At 48.3% G+C, this 19,316-nt stretch overlaps 1 protein-coding gene across 2 annotated transcripts in view; it reads right to left on the bottom strand.

Moving 5' to 3' along the window:
* atp1a3b (ATPase Na+/K+ transporting subunit alpha 3b) overlaps nucleotides 1-16,378 on the bottom strand; it is a 49,611-nt gene extending 33,233 nt beyond the window's left edge. The window contains exons 1-2 of one of the 2 annotated variants that reach the window (XM_083661318.1): nucleotides 16,204-16,378; nucleotides 15,906-16,003 (exon numbers count right to left, since the gene is read on the bottom strand). In XM_083661318.1, the coding sequence (XP_083517444.1) occupies nucleotides 15,906-15,911 (6 nt within the window). In that variant the 5' untranslated portion in view covers nucleotides 15,912-16,003; nucleotides 16,204-16,378. The remainder of the gene's footprint in view (nucleotides 1-15,905; nucleotides 16,004-16,203) is intronic. The other variant, XM_083661319.1, reaches the window with a different exon arrangement.
* Nucleotides 16,379-19,316: the final 2,938 nt, after the last annotated feature.

Below are 19,316 nucleotides of genomic sequence, written 5' to 3'. Positions count from 1 at the left end.
CAGACAGACAGATGAACAGACAGACACACACACACAAACACAGACAGGCAGACTGACACACACACAGACGAACAGACAGACAGACAGACACACAGACACACACAGACAGCCAGACGAACAGACTGACAGATGAACGTACATACACGTGCGCTTCCTCGCATGACGGGGAAGTGGAAACTAGGGATTACATGGTGTAATCACACATAATCTCATATCCAGTGATGTCATGCTTTATTAAATAGTGTGGATACATTATTTAGTCAAACCATAAGACAACGCTGGATATATGAACACATTATCGTCCATCAGTCTGATAAGACTTACTATAATGAAATGCATACTATGACCATTCATATCATCTATGGTTGTCAATTTGAATGGTTTTAGTTACATATATATTTACTCACCAGGTGGCGACAAAGGGTAAATAACAGCCTTTTGCGTTGTACTGTATGTAGCCTACGGTATTTATGGTTTTGTTTCAACTACAAACATAAGTGAAAAACGAAAAACGTCAACTTGAAACTATGTTTCAACTACCACACACAGCCTATAATATTATAGCTATGTAAAAAAAAAACATTAAAAATACATTTTATAGACCAAACGACTACTTGTTTGCGGTAACTGTCCTGAGTTGGACACTTTTGCTGCTATTACCCCAAGTTGGATCCCAGTCCATTTCCATTTACCATACGGTTAGCTCCAGTTATGACCATGTCATGTTTACATCCAGTTTAACGATGTCAAAGTCAAGTGGAACCTCTTGCCTTTCTAACGATATATGATTTTAATTATTCACTTTCCATTTGTCTTTACCAGAGTCAGAAAATGGACGCTATCGCCGGCTGGCCTTGAGTTGAATGGGACACCTGATGTTGTCACCCCTCTCTATTCACCTTATGTAGCCCCGCCCACTTGACCCATTGTATCATGACTTCCTGTTTAAAACGCCGGCTTGTTTTACCTGCTCAAACTAGTCTGGATCACCTGGTTAAACCTAGTTTGACGGTCTCTTCTACATAAGGTGAATACGTTAACAATCGATTGTGGAACATTTGCCCAAGCTCGTCCCACGGCTTTCTCTCAACAAAATCACTTTGCTAAACTATTTGCACATTTAAATAAGCAGGTATTCATATGACATTTTGACATGTTGATTATTAGACTAAAGTAATTCCACAACACTCTCTGGTGTTGGCTGAAATGAAAAGAGCGGCACAAAAGAGCAGGAAAAGCATCAGAGCCGACTCGGGGCCATAGAGACACTGCATGAAATAGGCCACGCCCATCACGGGGGAAAAGCTCCGTTCATTTCCACACACCAGCGTCATTTTCCTTCAATTAAACATAGCTAAAAGCTGTTGTGTGGTGGGGCTGCGCAGACAACAAATGTAAAAAATCGCCAGTTAAAGTTTTTTTGTACTCCTGAGCAAAACAAGGAAGCCATTGAGAATTGGCGAGAAGAAAAATGTGGATCTAGCTGTCAAGGAAGTAAGTTGGAGTGTTCATCTTCCGTATATACGATCTACCGTATTTGTACAACACGCAACCATGCACGTGACATAGGAGAACGCCAGGAGTGGAGGGGGGGTTTGTGTTTTCCCCCGTCTTGGGCGTGGCTTCTGAATGATGACGCGTTACGCAGTGTCTCTATGGTGTCTGTCTCAGGGTTCTGCATCAGAGCCGACTCAGGGCCATAGTGTCTGTCTCAGGGTTCTGCTAGTGGAGGGAACAATCCACAGTATCCATAGTATCGCGATATTTTGCCTGACGATATTGTATTGATATTTGGACGCCAAGTATCGATATATATATATATATTTTTTTTTTTTTTTTTTTTTTTTTTTTTGCAGGCCATGCCATGCCAGGCCACCGGGCATCTGCCTGAAGCGCCCGATGTTGCAGTCCGCACCTGCAGTGGCGTATTGAGTCCAGAGAAGCTTAATAATGTAGCCTACATTTTGGGCAAAAACAAAACAAAACAAAAAAAACACTGCATGTTTTACTTCCGGTGAGGTCGAGGAAAAGGTAGGAAAAGGAGTTAGACAATATATCGAAATATCACAATATTCAATATATCGCAATATCGCAACATCGCAATACTATCGTATCGTGACTCCAGTATCGTTTTAGTATCGTATCGTGGCCATCTGGTGATTCCCTCCCCTAGCGTCTAGATCGTTGACGCATCACATCCTTTTGACATGATCGTAAGAAGAAGCTATTGTGCCGGTGGTCTCTGGCTGGCCCCGCTCAACCTTACAGCGTGTCCCCCCCCCCCGCGCGTCAACGTGACCAGTGTGTTTAGACTGGAGGACAGGTAACCATGGCGACTGAGGCGGCCATTGGCATGGTGACCAAACTCAGCAGCGGTGTCCTCATACTGTAGGATCTCCTGATGGGAGGAGCCAGGAAGGACCAGTAATAATTGATGCATCTGTAATTAGACACTGTACACACGGCTGTATAATACAGACGGGCCATTGAAAATGCCATTGATTCAACAAATGAGTCATGTGTGTGTGTGTGTGTGTGTGTGTGTGTGTGTGTGTGCGCGTGTGTGTGTGTGTGTGTGTGTGTGTGTGTGTGTGTGTGTATGAGTCAGTGTGTGTTTGTCTATATGTGTATGAGCCACTGTGTGAGCAGAGGTGAGTCACTGTGTTGGCCACAGTCCGTATGTGCAGAGTTGACACGCACTGCAGCAGAGAGAGAGAGAGAGAGAGAGAGAGAGTGAGAGAGGGAGAGAGAGAGGGAGAGAGAGTGAGAGAGGGAGAGAGAGAGAGAGAGAGATATTTGGAGTGAACGTGTGTGTGTGTGTGTGTGTGTGTGTGTGTGTGTGTGTGTGTGTGTGTGTGTGTGTGTGTGTGTGTGTGTGTGTGTGTGTGTGTGTGTGTGTGTGTGAGAGAGAGAGACCTACAGTAGTCTGTGTGAAATAACACAGTAAAGCTCAATTTATGCTTTGTCTGCCGACACTTTTGAAACGGTCGCCGACAGAAATGAGGACTTGAGTCGACACTTTCAAGTGTCGGCGAGCAGCAGTGTCTGCTACCTGGTGAAATGTCTAGTGTCTCTGACTACGTCACGATGTGTCGCGCAAGTCTGACACATTGCGTGCCGTCTATATAGACGGCACGCGCTTGACTTCCTTGTTTTGGTTTTCACTCGATTGAAACGAACGAACGTGTCCCCGCTATTTTTATCAGCCTGTCCTTGATGTATGACTTCGTGAAAATCACAAAGAACATCGTGACCAATTTCCCAGAGAGAGAGAGGAGGTGAGTTGTGTGTCGTTTATATGCGGCTGCAGTCAAGTACGTTACATCTTGCCTCCGAGGTGGTTTCACTGTGCGTTCCCTCTCTTCTCTTGGCTGTCTGCAGCACTATAGCGTTCGAGTGTCACGTGACCGTTGAACCGAGGCGAACGCTCACCGAAGTATAAATGCAACACCATGAGCGACACTTTCTTTTTCGTCTGCGACCATGTGCCGAGCGACACTTTCTAATAAGTATAAATGAAGCTTAAGGCGGCTAGATAGAGATATGAAACAGGTTAAAACTTGTGCGAGTCTTGGGTGAAAGTGAAATATCGACGCCAGGTAAGTAGCATGAATGAGCAGCACACAGGGCATGTTGAAGAGACACTGGGAGCTGTTATGCACCTTCAAGTCGAGCCGTTCTCTTGGCAGACATCTGTGAGGGGAAAGCAAAGCGATAATTGTTCTGTATTGAGCTCAACACTGCACGGCACTGTTCTAAGTAGCGTGGTGGCTTTATAGGAGTGGCACCGGAGAGAGGAGAGCTGTCACGTCAGGTAAGCCAAGGACAGCAGGTCAGGGCATGCCCAGGGACGGTGGTGGGTGGGTGCCAGGGTACCACCTCCTACCTCCGTCTCCGCACGCATAGGATAGGATTCCCTTTAGAGCGAGAACCGATATACCACCACGCACTGACGCACACAAACGCAGAGAGAGGAGAAGTGAAGAACTGGGCGGGTTCAGTCTCAACATGTGGAAGTGGAACAGTACCAGGAAGTGGTTAGGGCCCGGGGGGAGGTGGAAAAAAGCCCAGCCTCCACATAATAAACTGGTATTATTCTCACGGCATCTCGCTGTAGACTGGTACATTTGAGACAGTATACAGTTGTTGCACATAATTGTAACTAGAGACCACTTTTAAGGTGGGGCTCCGAATAAAAGGTTTTGAAAAACAACTACTTAACTGGAATGTGGTAAATTTCCAACCGATAATTTAGGGTCTATTTTCTTGCGGGTGATTTTACACTCGTTTCATGATGTCATTATGGGCTCACACACACACACGTTCCGGTTTCATTTGTGCTCCGGGCAGATGGAAACTACTTCACAAATACTACAAGTCAAGCCAAGGTGGTGATGCGTGATAGTGTACACGCACGTATCGTCACTGCATTTCTTATCAGACTTTGAAATGGGTAACGTTAGGCTAATCCTTGTTGCCGTTAGGGCTGCCCTCGACCCAAAGATTATCCTGGTCAACCAGAAATCCACCACAGCTCCGACCAATCGATTGGTTGAAACGGGGTCTAAAAAAGGGGGGGGAATAAGAATTTTTTTGTTTTCTTTTGGGGGTTTTTGCAGTGTATTTTTATTTTTTGCAGTGTACTTTTTTTCTTATTTTGTGCAGTGTACTGACTACTTGGTGCACTATACACCCGATAGCTGATCATTATAAATAAAAGCTATTTGCAGCGTTGTAACGTTACCGGAATGGACAGACTGATCAGCGTGCTGTGCAACACCTGGCCCTATTCAGCTAATGGGAAACAGCTTTGAGTTGCGTGCGCGATGGTGATGGTTATGTAACGTTAGCACATGTTGGCAGAAAGGACAGTTAGACAGCTTTTGCGATTTATTCTAATCAGGTCCAGCTTGGCAAAAATCTCGTCGATAAATATCCCTTTAAGAGCGCAGTGCGCAGCCTACTGTGGCTAATGTTAGCGGCTAGCTAGCTATGTTACATGGCAGTAAAACGCCACTAAATGACCAAATTGATTTAACTTTTAACCATTTCGAGTAACACTGGTTCCATACGGACTCCCAGCGTTGGTTAGTTGTTTATAACGTGACTATATTTATAACTTTTATAACCTACTCCAGCTTCCGGTTTATAATTCGGCTCTGCAGCCAAAGAGTATCCACCTTATTTTTGAATGCCCCACTGTACAAATAATTGTGGGTACAAGTTCCGGTTTAACGTGACTTATTGTTGCAGCTTGCCATTTCCTTTCTTATACAGTACTCTGGCCTAATGACAGAGTGATCTCACTGGACGGGCCTAATTAATGACAGACTGATCGTGATGGGTTACGTCCCTCCCACTGTGCTGCCTGGCTGGATCTGGCCACTTGTGCATCTCTCTCTCTCTCTCTCTCTCTCTCTCTCTCTCTCTCAGAATTGCGGGTATGGCGAATGGAGTTCTTTGTGTCTGTCTGTCTGTCTGTCTGTCTGTCTGTCTGTCTGTCTGTCTGTCTGCACGTTAAGATGTGGCCTCATCTGTGTCCGATGTTTTCCTCCACATCTGTAGACATGTGAGTCTGTGAGTGTGTGTGTGTGTGTGTGTGTGTGTCTGTGTTTGTGTCTGTGTCTGTGTCTGTGTCTGTGTCTGTGTCTGTGCCTGTGCCTGTGCCTGTGCGTGACCCTGGAAGCTCCTTGGACCATCTGCTGTTTCCTGCAGCAGGATAGCAGGGCTATAGGCCACAGTAGGGGGGGCTCAGGCTAGGCGACTAGGTGACATGGCTGCTGGGATTAGCTAGTCTGATTACTAGTCTGGATTAGCCCACTACCGTTGTCTCTCTCTCCCTCCCCCCTCTCTCTCTCTCTCTCTCTCTCTCTCTATCTCTCTATCTCTTTGTCTCTGCCTCTCTAAGACAAATGCGTAAATGTACTATATGCACATGCAGACACTTATCATGACGTCCTGATGGTCAATGAGGTTGATGAATGGGGATACTGGACTAGTGAATGGACCGCTTGTTGTTGGTCATATTCTTATCAACTGATTAGCACTTGAATGCCTCGTTACAGAAGACGTTTGTTTGGCTTATCTATTCATACCAGTCTTTGAGCCTTGGTGATGATGAGAACATTCCTCTGCTTTCTTTTCAACAAACACACACATGAAAGAAGAAGCTGTTTCTAAATCTCAGACCTGACAGAGAAAGAGGGAATAGAGACACTGCATTCAGAAGCCACGCCCAAGACGGGGGAAAACAGAAACCCCCCCTCCAAATCCTGCCGTTCTCCTATGTCACGTGCACGGTTGCGTGTTGCACAAAAAGATCGTATATACGGAAGATGAACACTCCAACTTACTTCCTTGACAGCTAGATCCACATTTTTCTTCTCGCCAATTCTCAATGGCTTCCTTGTTTTGCTCAGGAGTACAAAAAAAACTTTAACTGGCGATTTTTTTTACATTTGTCGTCTGCGCAGCCCCACCACACAACAGCTTTTAGCTATGTTTAATTCAAGGAAAATGACGCTGGTCTATTTCCCCCGTGATGGGCGTGGCCTATTTCATGCAGTGTCTCTATTCACCTTATTCTTTGCCCACACATGGACGCTTCCGCATTACGTCATTATGTAATAGTATTTCCGTTTTGACTTGCCAAAAACCCCGCAGGCAAGATGGCTGCGCACACTCCGCATCTCAACTGGCAGAATTACTCCCCCATAAAGTAACATATCTTGGCCAATACATATGTAACATACAAAATAAAACAACCCGTAATATCTTAATTTTATGTAGAATGCAGAGGACATGTAACTGTTTAGTTAAACTTGCATTCCAGGAATATTGTGCTGTTAAGATGACGTTAGTGGAGTCGAGGCTGTTGCGTCCTGAAACCCACATAGGTTGCGTTAGGCGTAACCTATGTGCGATTCGAAATAACGCATCCGAGATAGAAACGTTATGAATATATAGCCACGTTATAAACAACAAACTAACGCTGGTGATCCGTATGGAAACAGTGTTACTCGAAATGGTTAAAAGTTATATCAATTTGGTCATTCAGTGGCATTTTACTGCCATATAACATAACTAACTAGCAGCTAATATTAGCTACAGAAGGCAACTAGCGCTGAACCGGAAGAACAAATACGTTTGCGTTGAACGCGGAAGAGAGAAAAAGTGGGCGTGGTGAATAAGGTGAATAGCAGTTATGCAAGTCCCCTGAAAGACAACAGTGACCCTGAGGTAATGTGCTGCTCCTCCTGTAAACACAGTATATCTCATGGACTGGACTAATGCATAGATCTTCTATGACTATCTAGATGGGTCACTGCAGGCTCCGCCTATTCTAACAACTGGTAGCAGCAAGTCTCTTAAATGCAAATAGTCACATGGTCACCTGACCTCTCCCCAAGTCTCGTTACTCCCCCCAGGCTCCGCCTCCACTTGTTTTCTTCTTCAAGCAGGCTTTAAGCAGGGTTAGTGCTGACCTAGCAAGCTAACTTGAAATAGAGAAGCGGTGTTAGTGCTGCTGACCTAGCAAGCTAACTTGAAATCATCAAACAACAAATCAAACAACTGAACAAAACCCACATTGAAATTCCCAATTTAGGGTATCACCCCTCCTGCCCTCCCTCTCTGCTCCCTCCTGCCCTCCCTCTCTGCTCCCTCCTGCCCTCCCTCTCTGCTCCCTCCCTCCCTCCCTCCCTCTCTGCTCCCTCCCTCCCTCTCTGCTCCTTCCTGCCCTCCCTCTCTGCTCCCTCCCTCCCTCTCTGCTCCCTCCCTCCCTCTCTGCTCCTGCCCTCCCTCCCTCTCTGCTCCCTCCCTCCCTCCCTCCCTCTCTGCTCCCTCCCTCCCTCTCTGCTCCTTCCTGCCCTCCCTCTCTGCTCCCTCCCTCCCTCTCTGCTCCCTCCCTCCCTCTCTGCTCCTGCCCTCCCTCCCTCTCTGCTCCCTCCCTCCCTCCCTCCCTCTCTGCTCCCTCCCTCCCTCTCTGCTCCTTCCTGCCCTCCCTCTCTGCTCCCTCCCTCCCTCTCTGCTCCCTCCCTCCCTCTCTGCTCCTTCCTGCCCTCCCTCTCTGCTCCCTCCCTCCCTCTCTGCTCCCTCCCTCCCTCTCTGCTCCTGCCCTCCCTCCCTCTCTGCTCCCTCCCTCCCTCTCTGCTCCTTCCTGCCCTCCCTCTCTGCTCCCTCCCTCCCTCTCTGCTCCTGCCCTCCCTCCCTCTCTGCTCCCTCCCTCCCTCTCTGCTCCCTCCCTCTTTGCTCCCTCCCTCCCTCTCTGCTCCCTCCCTCCCTTTCTGCTCCCTCCTGCCCTCCCTCCCTCTCTGCTCCCTCCTGCCCTCCCTCCCTCTCTGCTCCCTCCCTCCCTCTCTGCTGTGTGTATGTGTGTGTGTGTGTGTGTGTGTGTGTGTGTGTGTGTGTGAGAGAGAGAGAGAGAGAGAGAGAGAGAGAGAGAGAGAGAGAAAGAGTGTACTGTAGTCTAGACTAAATTGGCATTGTAAATCTTGGTTTGCTGGCACTTGAAGCGAGCATGGCATTTCGCCGTTGGCGTGAGAGGGATTGCCTTAGGACTACATTTGTCACTAACACACACACATACACACACACACACACACACACACACGCACACGCACACGCACAAACACAAACACAAACACGCACACACATGCCATGACTGTATAACGAACTGTATCTGCTTCATGAGTCTATCTATCTGCATGATATCACCTAGGGCTCTGTCTGTCTGTTTCTCTGTTCCACTGTGATTGTCCCACTGTAATGTCATCAATCCCACTGTGACATCATCAGTGATGTCATAAATAGGGCTGGGCATTGGCAAGGACCTCATGATACGTATCACGATGCATGGGTCACGATACGATTGTATCACGATATCACAACATAATTTACTGAAAATTAAATTTGCTGTGTACCACCAAGGTAGTGTAATAATATGTACATTATACACTTTATATTGATAATTTAGTCTACAAATTGAGTCAAAGCTACAGAGTGTTGAGTGTGTTACTGAACGTACTGCAATAAAAAGTATTCTTATTGTGTCACTGACCACACAGCTGTGCAAAATATTGAGATGGTGATATCACAATACTTTTCAGAAATATCGATACAGTATTGCGGGAAAGAATATGGCGATATATTGCGTATCGATTTTATTGTACAACCCTAAGAGAGATCTGTCATCATATTGTGATATTGACTTCAGAGAGAGATGTGTCATCATATCATGATATTAACTTGAGTGGGATTTATGACATGATGTCAGTGGGAATTATGACATCACTGGATTTTATGACATCATCATATGTCATAAAATGATGATGTCATCAAATCCAGTGATGTCATAATTCCCACTGCAGGACGTAGGAATCGAGCGTGCGAGATCCCTAGTATTATAAAAGGGAGCATGTGGGCAATCTCTGTTCTCTCTCTGTTTCAATCTTTGTCCCACTGATGATGTCATCAGTGATGTCATAAATCACTGATGATGTCATATGTGATGTCATCAGTGATGTCACTTGAGCAAATGAGGCAACTGATGATGTCATAGTGACATCACTGATGATGTCATCAATGATGTCATACCATCACTGATGATGTCATCAATGATGTCATACCATCACTGATCAGTGATGTCCTACCTAGGCATTGTGACATCATTGTGACCTCACTGACAATGTCATCAGTGACACACACACACACACATGAGAGAGAGGGAGAAGGAGAGAGGAGAGGGAGAGAGAGGAGAGAGAGACTGAGGGAGAGAGAGAGAGGGAGACATTGCGGGTGCAGCAATAGGGCAGGCGAGGCCACGCAGCAGCGGGGCTGCGTATGCGAGCTGCAGGGCCAGCTCGGCGAGCTGCGCCTAGTTTGTAATAAAGACATCATTAATCATCCCACTGAACGGATAGTTGCATGTCATTATCATACATCCAACTTCTGTTAAGAAAGATGCAACTGTGTGACTGAGTGGCAACATTATATGTAGCATGTTAACAAAACACATCTCCATTCAGCCGGTTCTGCTTTGAACAAAAGCCTTTGTCTATTGTGGCTTCCCCACACATGCACGCACGCACGCACGCACGCACACACACACGCACGCACGCACGCACGCACACACACACACTCACACACACGCACACACGCACGCACACACACACACACACACACACGCGCGCACACACACACGCACACACACACACACACACACACAGACAGATCTCCAGGACGACTCTCTGAATTAGTCATGTCGTTTGTCATCAGGCAACCTAACCCTTCTGTGAGTGTCTCTGGGAGAGAGGCACCATCATCAACACTCTCACAAAGCGCTCGGCCATATTCATCAGTGTGCCATCTTGTTTTCTAGTAAAGCATGAAGGTGACAGCGATGACCTTTACATTTTATTAGCCCTAGCACAGCACCAGCTGCTCCTGAGCTCAGAGTCAAGCTCTGCCTCTGATAGCCTGCTGCCTCACACTAGCATGATAGCCTCACACTAGCATGCAGTGTAACTGCAGCATTTGTGCTGAGGCACTACAAAAAGCTGCACTCTGTCCTTCAGCAGCTGTCTCACTGAGGACAATGTCCTCATTAGCGTGGACATCTATTGATCACAGACCCTCAATAGGCTGAAGGTGGACAATGGAGCATTTCAAAGGATGAGCAAGATGACCTTATTTGACCCCTAATAGGCCCTAAGGCATACATGGGCAACATACGGCCCGCGGGCCGTATGCGGCCCGCGGGCGCCCCCTGTGTGGCCCGCGATGGAATTGCAAAAAAAAAAAAAAAAAAAAAATTTTTTTTTTTTTTTTTTTTTTTTTTTTTTTACAGTGCACCTGAACGCAACATGCAAGATACCCGCTGAATAAGTGTCCAAATGTTCATGTCATTCTGGCCAATACTCTTCTGATAGCATTTCAGTCTGGAATATGGAATATCTTTCAATAATATTTATGACTAAAAGGCTAAAAGTAATCTCATGTGTAAGAAATGACTGTTCTACATTGAAGTAGAAATTAAAATAATTGTTGGTTTTGGATTTATTTAGCTTCAAGAGTGCATTTTTGTTCTTGTGTGACCCTCAACACAGGCTTTGAGAATCCCGGGCCACTTACTGATACTTATGCTTAAATTAACCCACTCATATTCTGGTTTATTTCAAGAAAAACATTTTGGCTAGTGGAAATTCTAATTTGCTGGTAACTTTAAAATCTAGCAGCCATATTGGCAGGTGGTGAAAAAAGTTACTTTCAAGCCCTGCAGGGAGAGCAGGTGGTGACATAGGAGTGAGTGAGAAAAGGATCAAATATTGGTGGTTAAGACTGAATAATGACATCACAACTGTTAATTTAAAATGAGTTATTCCTCTAAACCTGGCTTCAAATGCCCAAAGTTTTTCGCGCTTGCGCCGTTCAGCCCTCAGCAAAAAATGGTAGTGAGGACATTTTTTTGTGGCCCTCTCTATCATCAAAGTTGCCCATCCATGGGTTATGGCATGACAATATTTGTTCGGCCCCCGGCAACAATCTGGGTTTCTCATGTGGCCCCCCATGAAAAATAGTTGCCCACCCCTGCCCTAAGGCCTAAAGATCCCAGCTGGCCGTGTCGTGTGGTCAGTCAAACAGCATCTGACCACGATGCGGCTGGTCTGATGATCCCATGTGAAACGTGCTCTTCCTATTGGTCCCTGCAGCGTGCGGGACAGATCAGTTATGGTACGGTGCAGCCTATCAGCATCAGGCAGGCAGCAGGTGCAGTGGGGAGGGATGTGCAGCACACTCTGCACCAAACGGAGGGCTGGGCCGCTGCAGAGGCCAGACACAAGCATCTCCCCCTCACACCTCAACCATCTCCCCCTCACACCTGACCTGACACAAGCATCTCCCCCTCACACCTGACACAAGCATCTCCCCCTCACACCTGACACAAGCATCTCCCCCTCACACCTCAACCATCTCCCCCCTCACACCTCCACCATCTCCCCCTCACACCTGACCCTCACACCTGACACAAGCATCTCCCCCTCACACCTGACACAAGCATCTCCCCCTCACACCTGACACAAGCATCTCTCCCTCACACCTGACACAAGCATCTCCCCCTCACACCTGACACAAGCATCTCCCCCTCACACCTCCACCATCTCCCCCTCACACCTCCACCATCTCCCCCTCACACCTCCACCATCTCCCCCTCACACCTCAACCATCTCCCCCTCACACCTGACACAAGCATCTCCGCCCTCACACCTCCACCATCTCCCCCCTCACACCTCAACCATCTCCCCCTCACACCTCCACCATCTCCCCCTCACACCTGACACAAGCATCTCCCCCCTCACACCTCCACCATCTCCCCCTCACACCTCAACCATCTCCCCCTCACACCTCAACCATCTCCCCCTCACACCTGACACAAGCATCTCCCCCTCACACCTGACACAACCATCTCCCCCTCACACCTGACACAACCATCTCCCCCTCACACCTGACCCTCAAACCTGACACAAGCATCTCCCCCCTCACACCTGCTGGCTCCTCAGCTTCCTCACTAGCACCTCAGCGTCTGCTGCCAGACAGAAAGAACCAGCTCATGATGATATGATGCAGTAGCACCATTAGCATCACCTGATCAAACTCATAGTGGAGTCTGTACTCAGAGGAGCCAGTCTGTACTCAGAGGAGCCAGTCTGTACTCAGAGGAGCCAGTCTGTACTCAGAGGAGCCAGTCTGTACTCAGAGGAGCCAGTCTGTACTCAGAGGAGCCAGTCTGTACTCAGAGGAGCCAGTCTGTACTCAGAGGAGCCAGTCTGTACTCAGAGGAGCCAGTCTGTACTCAGAGGAGCCAGTCTGTACTCAGAGGAGCCAGCGTCTCCTCCTCTGCTGCATTGAGAGGAGCTCAACCACACCCCTAGTCCACCTCGCAGTGTGACCTTCTGATGAGACCTTCTGATGAAGCCTCAGTGCTCCTGCTACTAATCCTCCCCCATCATCTCTCCTAAGGCATTTGCCCACCTACACCCACCTCTCCAATAGCAATGACCCCCCCGACCTCCCCCCCCCCCCCCCACGCCCCTAAGTCAGTGTCCTATGGCGATGACCCCTCCTCCCCTTCCTCCCCATCCCCAGCTGGCTCCCGTCTCCGTGGTAACCAATCAGCCACAACGCGCAGGCAGGCAGGCAGGCGGCCAGGGGAAACCGGAGGAGCCATGGTAATGTGAGTGTCGGGGTAATTATCCTGTAACAGGATATACAGGCAGGCAAGGCAGCCCCTCCCCCTCCCCCTCCACGCTCCGCCTCCAATCGCCTTCAATCCCTCTCTCTTTCCCTCTCTACACCTGCAGACCATCAGCCACTACACTGTGATCTGCCCTTCCTCTGACACTCTCTCTCTCTCTCTCTCTCTCTCTCTCTCAGCAGTGCCCTTCCGTGTGTGTGTGTCACGTGACTGAAGGTGAAATACAGCGGTCATCATCCCGTGTGTCGTCCGTCGCTCCCTCCATCAACGGCTGTACTACTCTCATCAGCATCATCCCTGCTGCTGCCGCAACGTCACTCGAGTTGCACCAGTGCAGCAGAGAAGAATGCGGTGGGGGAGGAAATGGAATTGGACACCACACAGATATTTCCTTGGAGATGATGTGCCATATTTAGAGCGCTCTCTCTCTCCCTGTTGCCTCAGGCAGACACAATGTACCAGTTGTCTCTCTCTCTCTCTGGTATGTGTCTGTTATTCTGTCTCTCTAGTATGCCTGTCTGACACATGCCCCCCAACTGCTCTATCATCACCACTGCCTGCCTCTTTTGCCCCCTGGTCCTTCTTTCTACTTTCTACGTGGCTCCCTTGAACCAGCCTATCACAGCTCTTTACAGGGAATTTCCACCACTGAGGCCCCGCCCCCCTTTTGACGCAGAAGGCGCGTCGTCGTCGCAAAGAGAGAGATGCCACCCTGCGGCGGCCTTGGGCTAAAGGACAAGCTGGATGTGCCACAGCAGCAGCAGCAGCACGGCACGGCACGGCGGCGCGTCAGGGCGCAAAGTCGCGGGAGAAAGAGAGAGAATAGAGGGAAGAAGGAGGAGTGTGGGGGGAGGGAGTGGGGACATGTGATAACAAGGACTCCGGTACACTCCACATACCTCCGGTATCTTTTGAAATGCCATGCTTCTCTCTCTCTCTCTCTCTCTCTCTCTCTCGCTCACACACTCTGCGCCTGTAACCCAACTTCCACACCGCAGCAGTAGCCTACATGCGTAAGCAGTTTTTGCGCTTTGACGCAGTGCCTGGCTGCATGGTGATGCTGCCCGGTTCCGAACGGCTCTTTTCTCTCCTCGAATCACACATCAAAAAACGCCTCGCCGGGGGGGGGGGGGGGGCTGTCTGTCTGTCTTTCTGTCTCCCCAGCGGTGGATCAGCCCCGCACACGGGTAACCTATCTATCTGCAGCGTCATGCCGTCACATCAATTCACCCCGCAGACGGTCCAAAGATATGAAAAAAAAAAAAAAAAAAAAAAAAAAAAAACACAACTCCCTCCCCTCCGCAGTTGATGATGACATGCTGGAGCAGACGTTGCGCAATAATAATAGCCCGCCAATCGCAGCATCTGCACCTTAAATTATATATATATATAATAGCGCTGAACTTTTCCACTGGCCTCTATACTGGCGTTCATTTGCACGACAATTAGTCTGCGTAAAATTATTTTGTCACTATGTCTTAAAAATCATGTTGACAAATTCAGTATTTTTCCTCATCAGCATCTTTAATCTGTCGCGTGTGTATCGGTGTGTGTTCACTGTCGGCGATTACCGAGTCCCTGTTATGTCACAAATTAAAGGGGGAAAATAAGCTGGTGAGGCGCTTATTCCCCGGTAACCGCATTATGACGCATGGCATCGGGTCACCGAGGCTGCCGTGCGGCGGAGACTCCTCCGGCGGCGGCTATGATGGGCGCATCTCCTCGGTTCACCCACCGCCCGACACGTTTCCATCCCTATGACATCCGTCAGAGAGAGAGGGGCAATGCCGGCGGGTTTATAGCGGGGGGAGAGGAGAGGGGACGCGGGGCAGAGAAGAAGGGGCATGAGGGAGGTCACTGCGCTCAGCTCCGCAGTGCACATCTGATCACTGAGAACATGTTGTTATAACCATGTAGGCTAACACCAACTACGATGATTGATGATTATGAATCAAAAATGTCTAACATGTTAACCTCTCCTTCTCTCTCTCTCTCTTTCTCTCTCTCTCTCTCTCTCTCTCTCTCTCAGGAGAGTCTTCTGTAAGAATAAACCGATTAGGCCTATACCGTGGCAGGCAAGGTTATAGTCAAAGTAAGGCCTATCAGACTGTGCTAAGGGGATGATAGCCTACTACATTTTCTCCCCAAAAATAGCCCTGACAACACATAGACGCATGGACTCTAGCTATACTTTTGAGACTTTAACATCAGTTCAGTTTTATTCTGGAGATGTCAGTTGAGTTGACTGACTCCAAAAGAAGAGCAGAGGACATGGGCCTTATAATATCCCATTCAAAGACCAATGATGTCCTGATAGGTGAGCAGCTTGATCAATGTGTGACAGATCAATGTGTGTGATCAATGTTTAACTGTTTTCCTATAGCTAACATTGTGACCTGAGCTATATCAATTTGTCGCAGTCTCTGAGACCAGGGTAGGCTATAACAAAATTCCGCATTAGACTCAATGTCACTCCGACATAGCCTACTAGGCTACTACAGGATCTCCTTTTGGAAAGCAGGCATGACAGCACAGTTTCACGCCCTTTCCTCAGGAGCACATCAGTGACATAATGCTAACGGATCACACACAGGCCACTTCAGATAGGAGACAACAACGCAGTTATGAAAAAGTTGGAATCGCCAGATCTTACCCCCATGTTGGCGCAGTCTCGTCTCCTCTCTCAGGTGATGCAAAGCTTGAGAGGTGATCAGCCCCTCAGGTTGAATTAGACCAAAATGGCTTGCCTTTCTAAAGGAAAACGCGACATAAAAAAGAGGTTGTTAGCGTTATATGCTCAGTTTGGTCAGGGTTGCGTAAAATGAATTCAGTCAGGAAGGGGAAAAATGCCCGCTAGCTGCTACTAAAAGACGTCAGGTATAGAAGTTAGCTAAGGCTTGATCAAATGGGGTTTTGGGGGTAGGAAATGGAAACGGATCTGTCTCTCAAACCTTTGAAAAAGGTTAGGCGCCTACGATCTGTTCCCCTCTCCCTCCAGTGAGACGTGTTTCAAATGAAATGCTGCGGTCTCAAGCGGAGCATCACGCGGGGCGAGGATGCGGCTCCTTCCTCTGACTTGCGGTGAAAGACCGGCGAAGCTACCGAGCAGCCGCACTGCTACCTTTTTGAGAACTTGATCTCCCTCCGCAGCTTTTAGCCGGCTGTCGCAGTACTCCCCTCCTCTTGGTCGCACCACTCCGCCAACGAAAGAAGCGCCGGTGGGTGGTGGGTGCTCTGGGTCTGGAGTAGCACCCGCCCACCGTTCACAAAGCTGGCCAATCACTGTGCGGAGCGTCTCATCGGTGATGGGCTCGCTGACCAATCCGCTTCGGCTAGTCCCTCCAGCGGGCCAATAGGAGGCAAGTTCCGTCCCCCTCCTGCTGCACTGCAGAATTCCTTGCGAGGCTTGCAGCCAGCTGCAGGCCAGGCTGAAACGTTGTGTAAATGGACGCACAAGGTTAGATTCTAGTTGTCGTGGTTGTGTTGTTTTCATGTCATGTATTTCTATATATAGCATATATATAGATATATATATATTCTATATAAGCACCCCTGCTGGATGTCTCATCATTGGTCGTGTCGGTTCTGTCATTAGCATGTTACTGTGCACCTCCATGTCACTCCCAGTACTAGCTAGTCCTGGACGCAGCAGTCAGACAGAGGAGACAACAAAAGCAGTGTGTGTGTGTGTGTGTGTGTGTGTGTGTGTGTGTGTGTGTGTGTGTGTGTGTGTGTGTGTGTGTGTGTGTGTGTGTGTGTGTGTGTGCGTGTGTGCGTGTGTGAGAGAGAGAGCGCAATAGACCCTTTTCACGGGGGACATTTTGTGTCGAAAAGGCAGCATAAACACGGGTGCGAGCAAAACACTAATGGGGGTTTCGAAATTCCAATCGTGGAAGTTGGAAACCCTCATTAATGTTTTGCTTGCACCTGTGTTTACCCTGTCTTTTCGACACAAAATGGCCCCCGTGAGAAGGGTCTATTAGGTGAAGACAGAGAGACGTATGGTCAAGTGACAGTCTAGCCATAAGTTTCACACCACATTTGTGCCATAGCTGCCCACAGCCTTTGTTTGTGTTGTTTGTGTTGACTGTGCAGACTAGACCACATCTGCATCTACATGTGGTGACTGTGCGGACTAGACCACATCTGCACCTACATGTGGTGACTGTGCAGACTAGACCACATCTGCATCTACATGTGTTGACTGTATGCACACTAGACCACATCTGCACCTACATGTGGTGACTGTGCAGACTAGACCACATCTGCATCTACACGTGGTGACTGTGCAGACTAGACTACATCTGCATCTACATGTGTTGACTGTGCAGACTAGACCACATCTGCATCTACATGTGTTGACTGTGTGCACACTAGACCACATCTGCATCTACATGTGTTGACTGTGCAGACTAGACCACATCTGCATCAACATGTGGTGACTGTGCAGACTAGACCACATCTGCATCTACATGTGTTGACTGTGCACACTACACCACATCTGTATCTACATGTGGTGACTGTGCAGACTAGACCACATCTGCAGCTACATGTGGTGACTGTGCAGACTAGACCACATCTGCATCTACATGTGTTGACTGTGCAGACTAGAGCACATCTGCATCTACATGTGTTGACTGTGCAGACTAGACCACATCTGCATCTACAGACTAGACCACATCTGCATCTACATGTGGTGACTGTGCAGACTAGACCACATCTGCATCTACAGACTAGACCACATCTGCATCTACATGTGTTGACTGTGCAGACTAGAACACATCTGCATCTACATGTGGTGACTGTGCAGACTAGAACACATCTGCATCTACATGTGGTGACTGTGCAGACTAGAACACATCTGCATCTACATGTGGTGACTGTGCAGACTAGACCACATCTGCATCTACAGACTAGACCACATCTGCATCTACATGTGGTGACTGTGCAGACTAGACCACATCTGCATCTACATGTGTTGACTGTGCAGACTAGACCACATCTGCATCTACATGTGTTGACTGTGCAGACTAGACCGCATCTGCATCTACATGTGGTGACTGTGCAGACTAGACCACATCTGCATCTACAGACTAGACCACATCTGCATCTACATGTGTTGACTGTGCAGACTAGACCACATCTGCATCTACAGACTAGACCACATCTGCATCTACATGTGTTGACTGTGCAGACTAGACCGCATCTGCATCTACATGTGTTGACTGTGCAGACTAGACCACATCTGCATCTACATGTGTTGACTGTGCAGACTAGACCGCATCTGCATCTACATGTGGTGACTGTGCAGACTAGACCACATCTGCATCTACAGACTAGACCACATCTGCATCTACATGTGTTGACTGTGCAGACTAGACCACATCTGCATCTACAGACTAGACCACATCTGCATCTACATGTGGTGACTGTGCAGACTAGACCACATCTGCATCTACATGTGGTGACTGTGCAGACTAGACCACATCTGCATCTACATGTGGTGACTGTGCAGACTAGACCACATCTGCATCTACATGTGGTGACTGTGCAGACTAGACCACATCTGCATCTACATGTGGTGACTGTGCAGACTAGACCACATCTGCATCTACATGTGGTGACTGTGCACACTAGACCACATCTGCATCTACATGTGGTGACTGTGCAGACTAGACCACATCTGCATCTACAGACTAGACCACATCTGCATCTACATGTGGTGACTGTGCACACTAGACCACATCTGCATCTACATGTGGTCACTGTGCAGACTAGACCACATCTGCATCTACTGTACATGTGGTGACTGTGCAGACTAGACCACATCTGCATCTACATGTGGTGACTGTGCAGACTAGACCACATCTGCATCTACATGTGGTGACTGTGCAGACTAGACCACATCTGCATCTACATGTGGTGACTGTGCAGACTAGACCACATCTGCATCTACATGTGGTGACTGTGCAGACTAGACCACATCTGCATCTACATGTGTTGACTGTGCAGACTAGACCACATCTGCATCTACATGTGTTGACTGTGCAGACTAGACCACATC

The sequence above is a fragment of the Poromitra crassiceps genome (genome assembly GCF_964638095.1).
Source record: "Poromitra crassiceps genome assembly, chromosome: 26".
Taxonomy (NCBI): domain Eukaryota; kingdom Metazoa; phylum Chordata; class Actinopteri; order Beryciformes; family Melamphaidae; genus Poromitra; species Poromitra crassiceps.
Note: the sequence above shows the minus strand (reverse complement) of the source record. Positions and strands in the feature narration are given on the sequence as shown.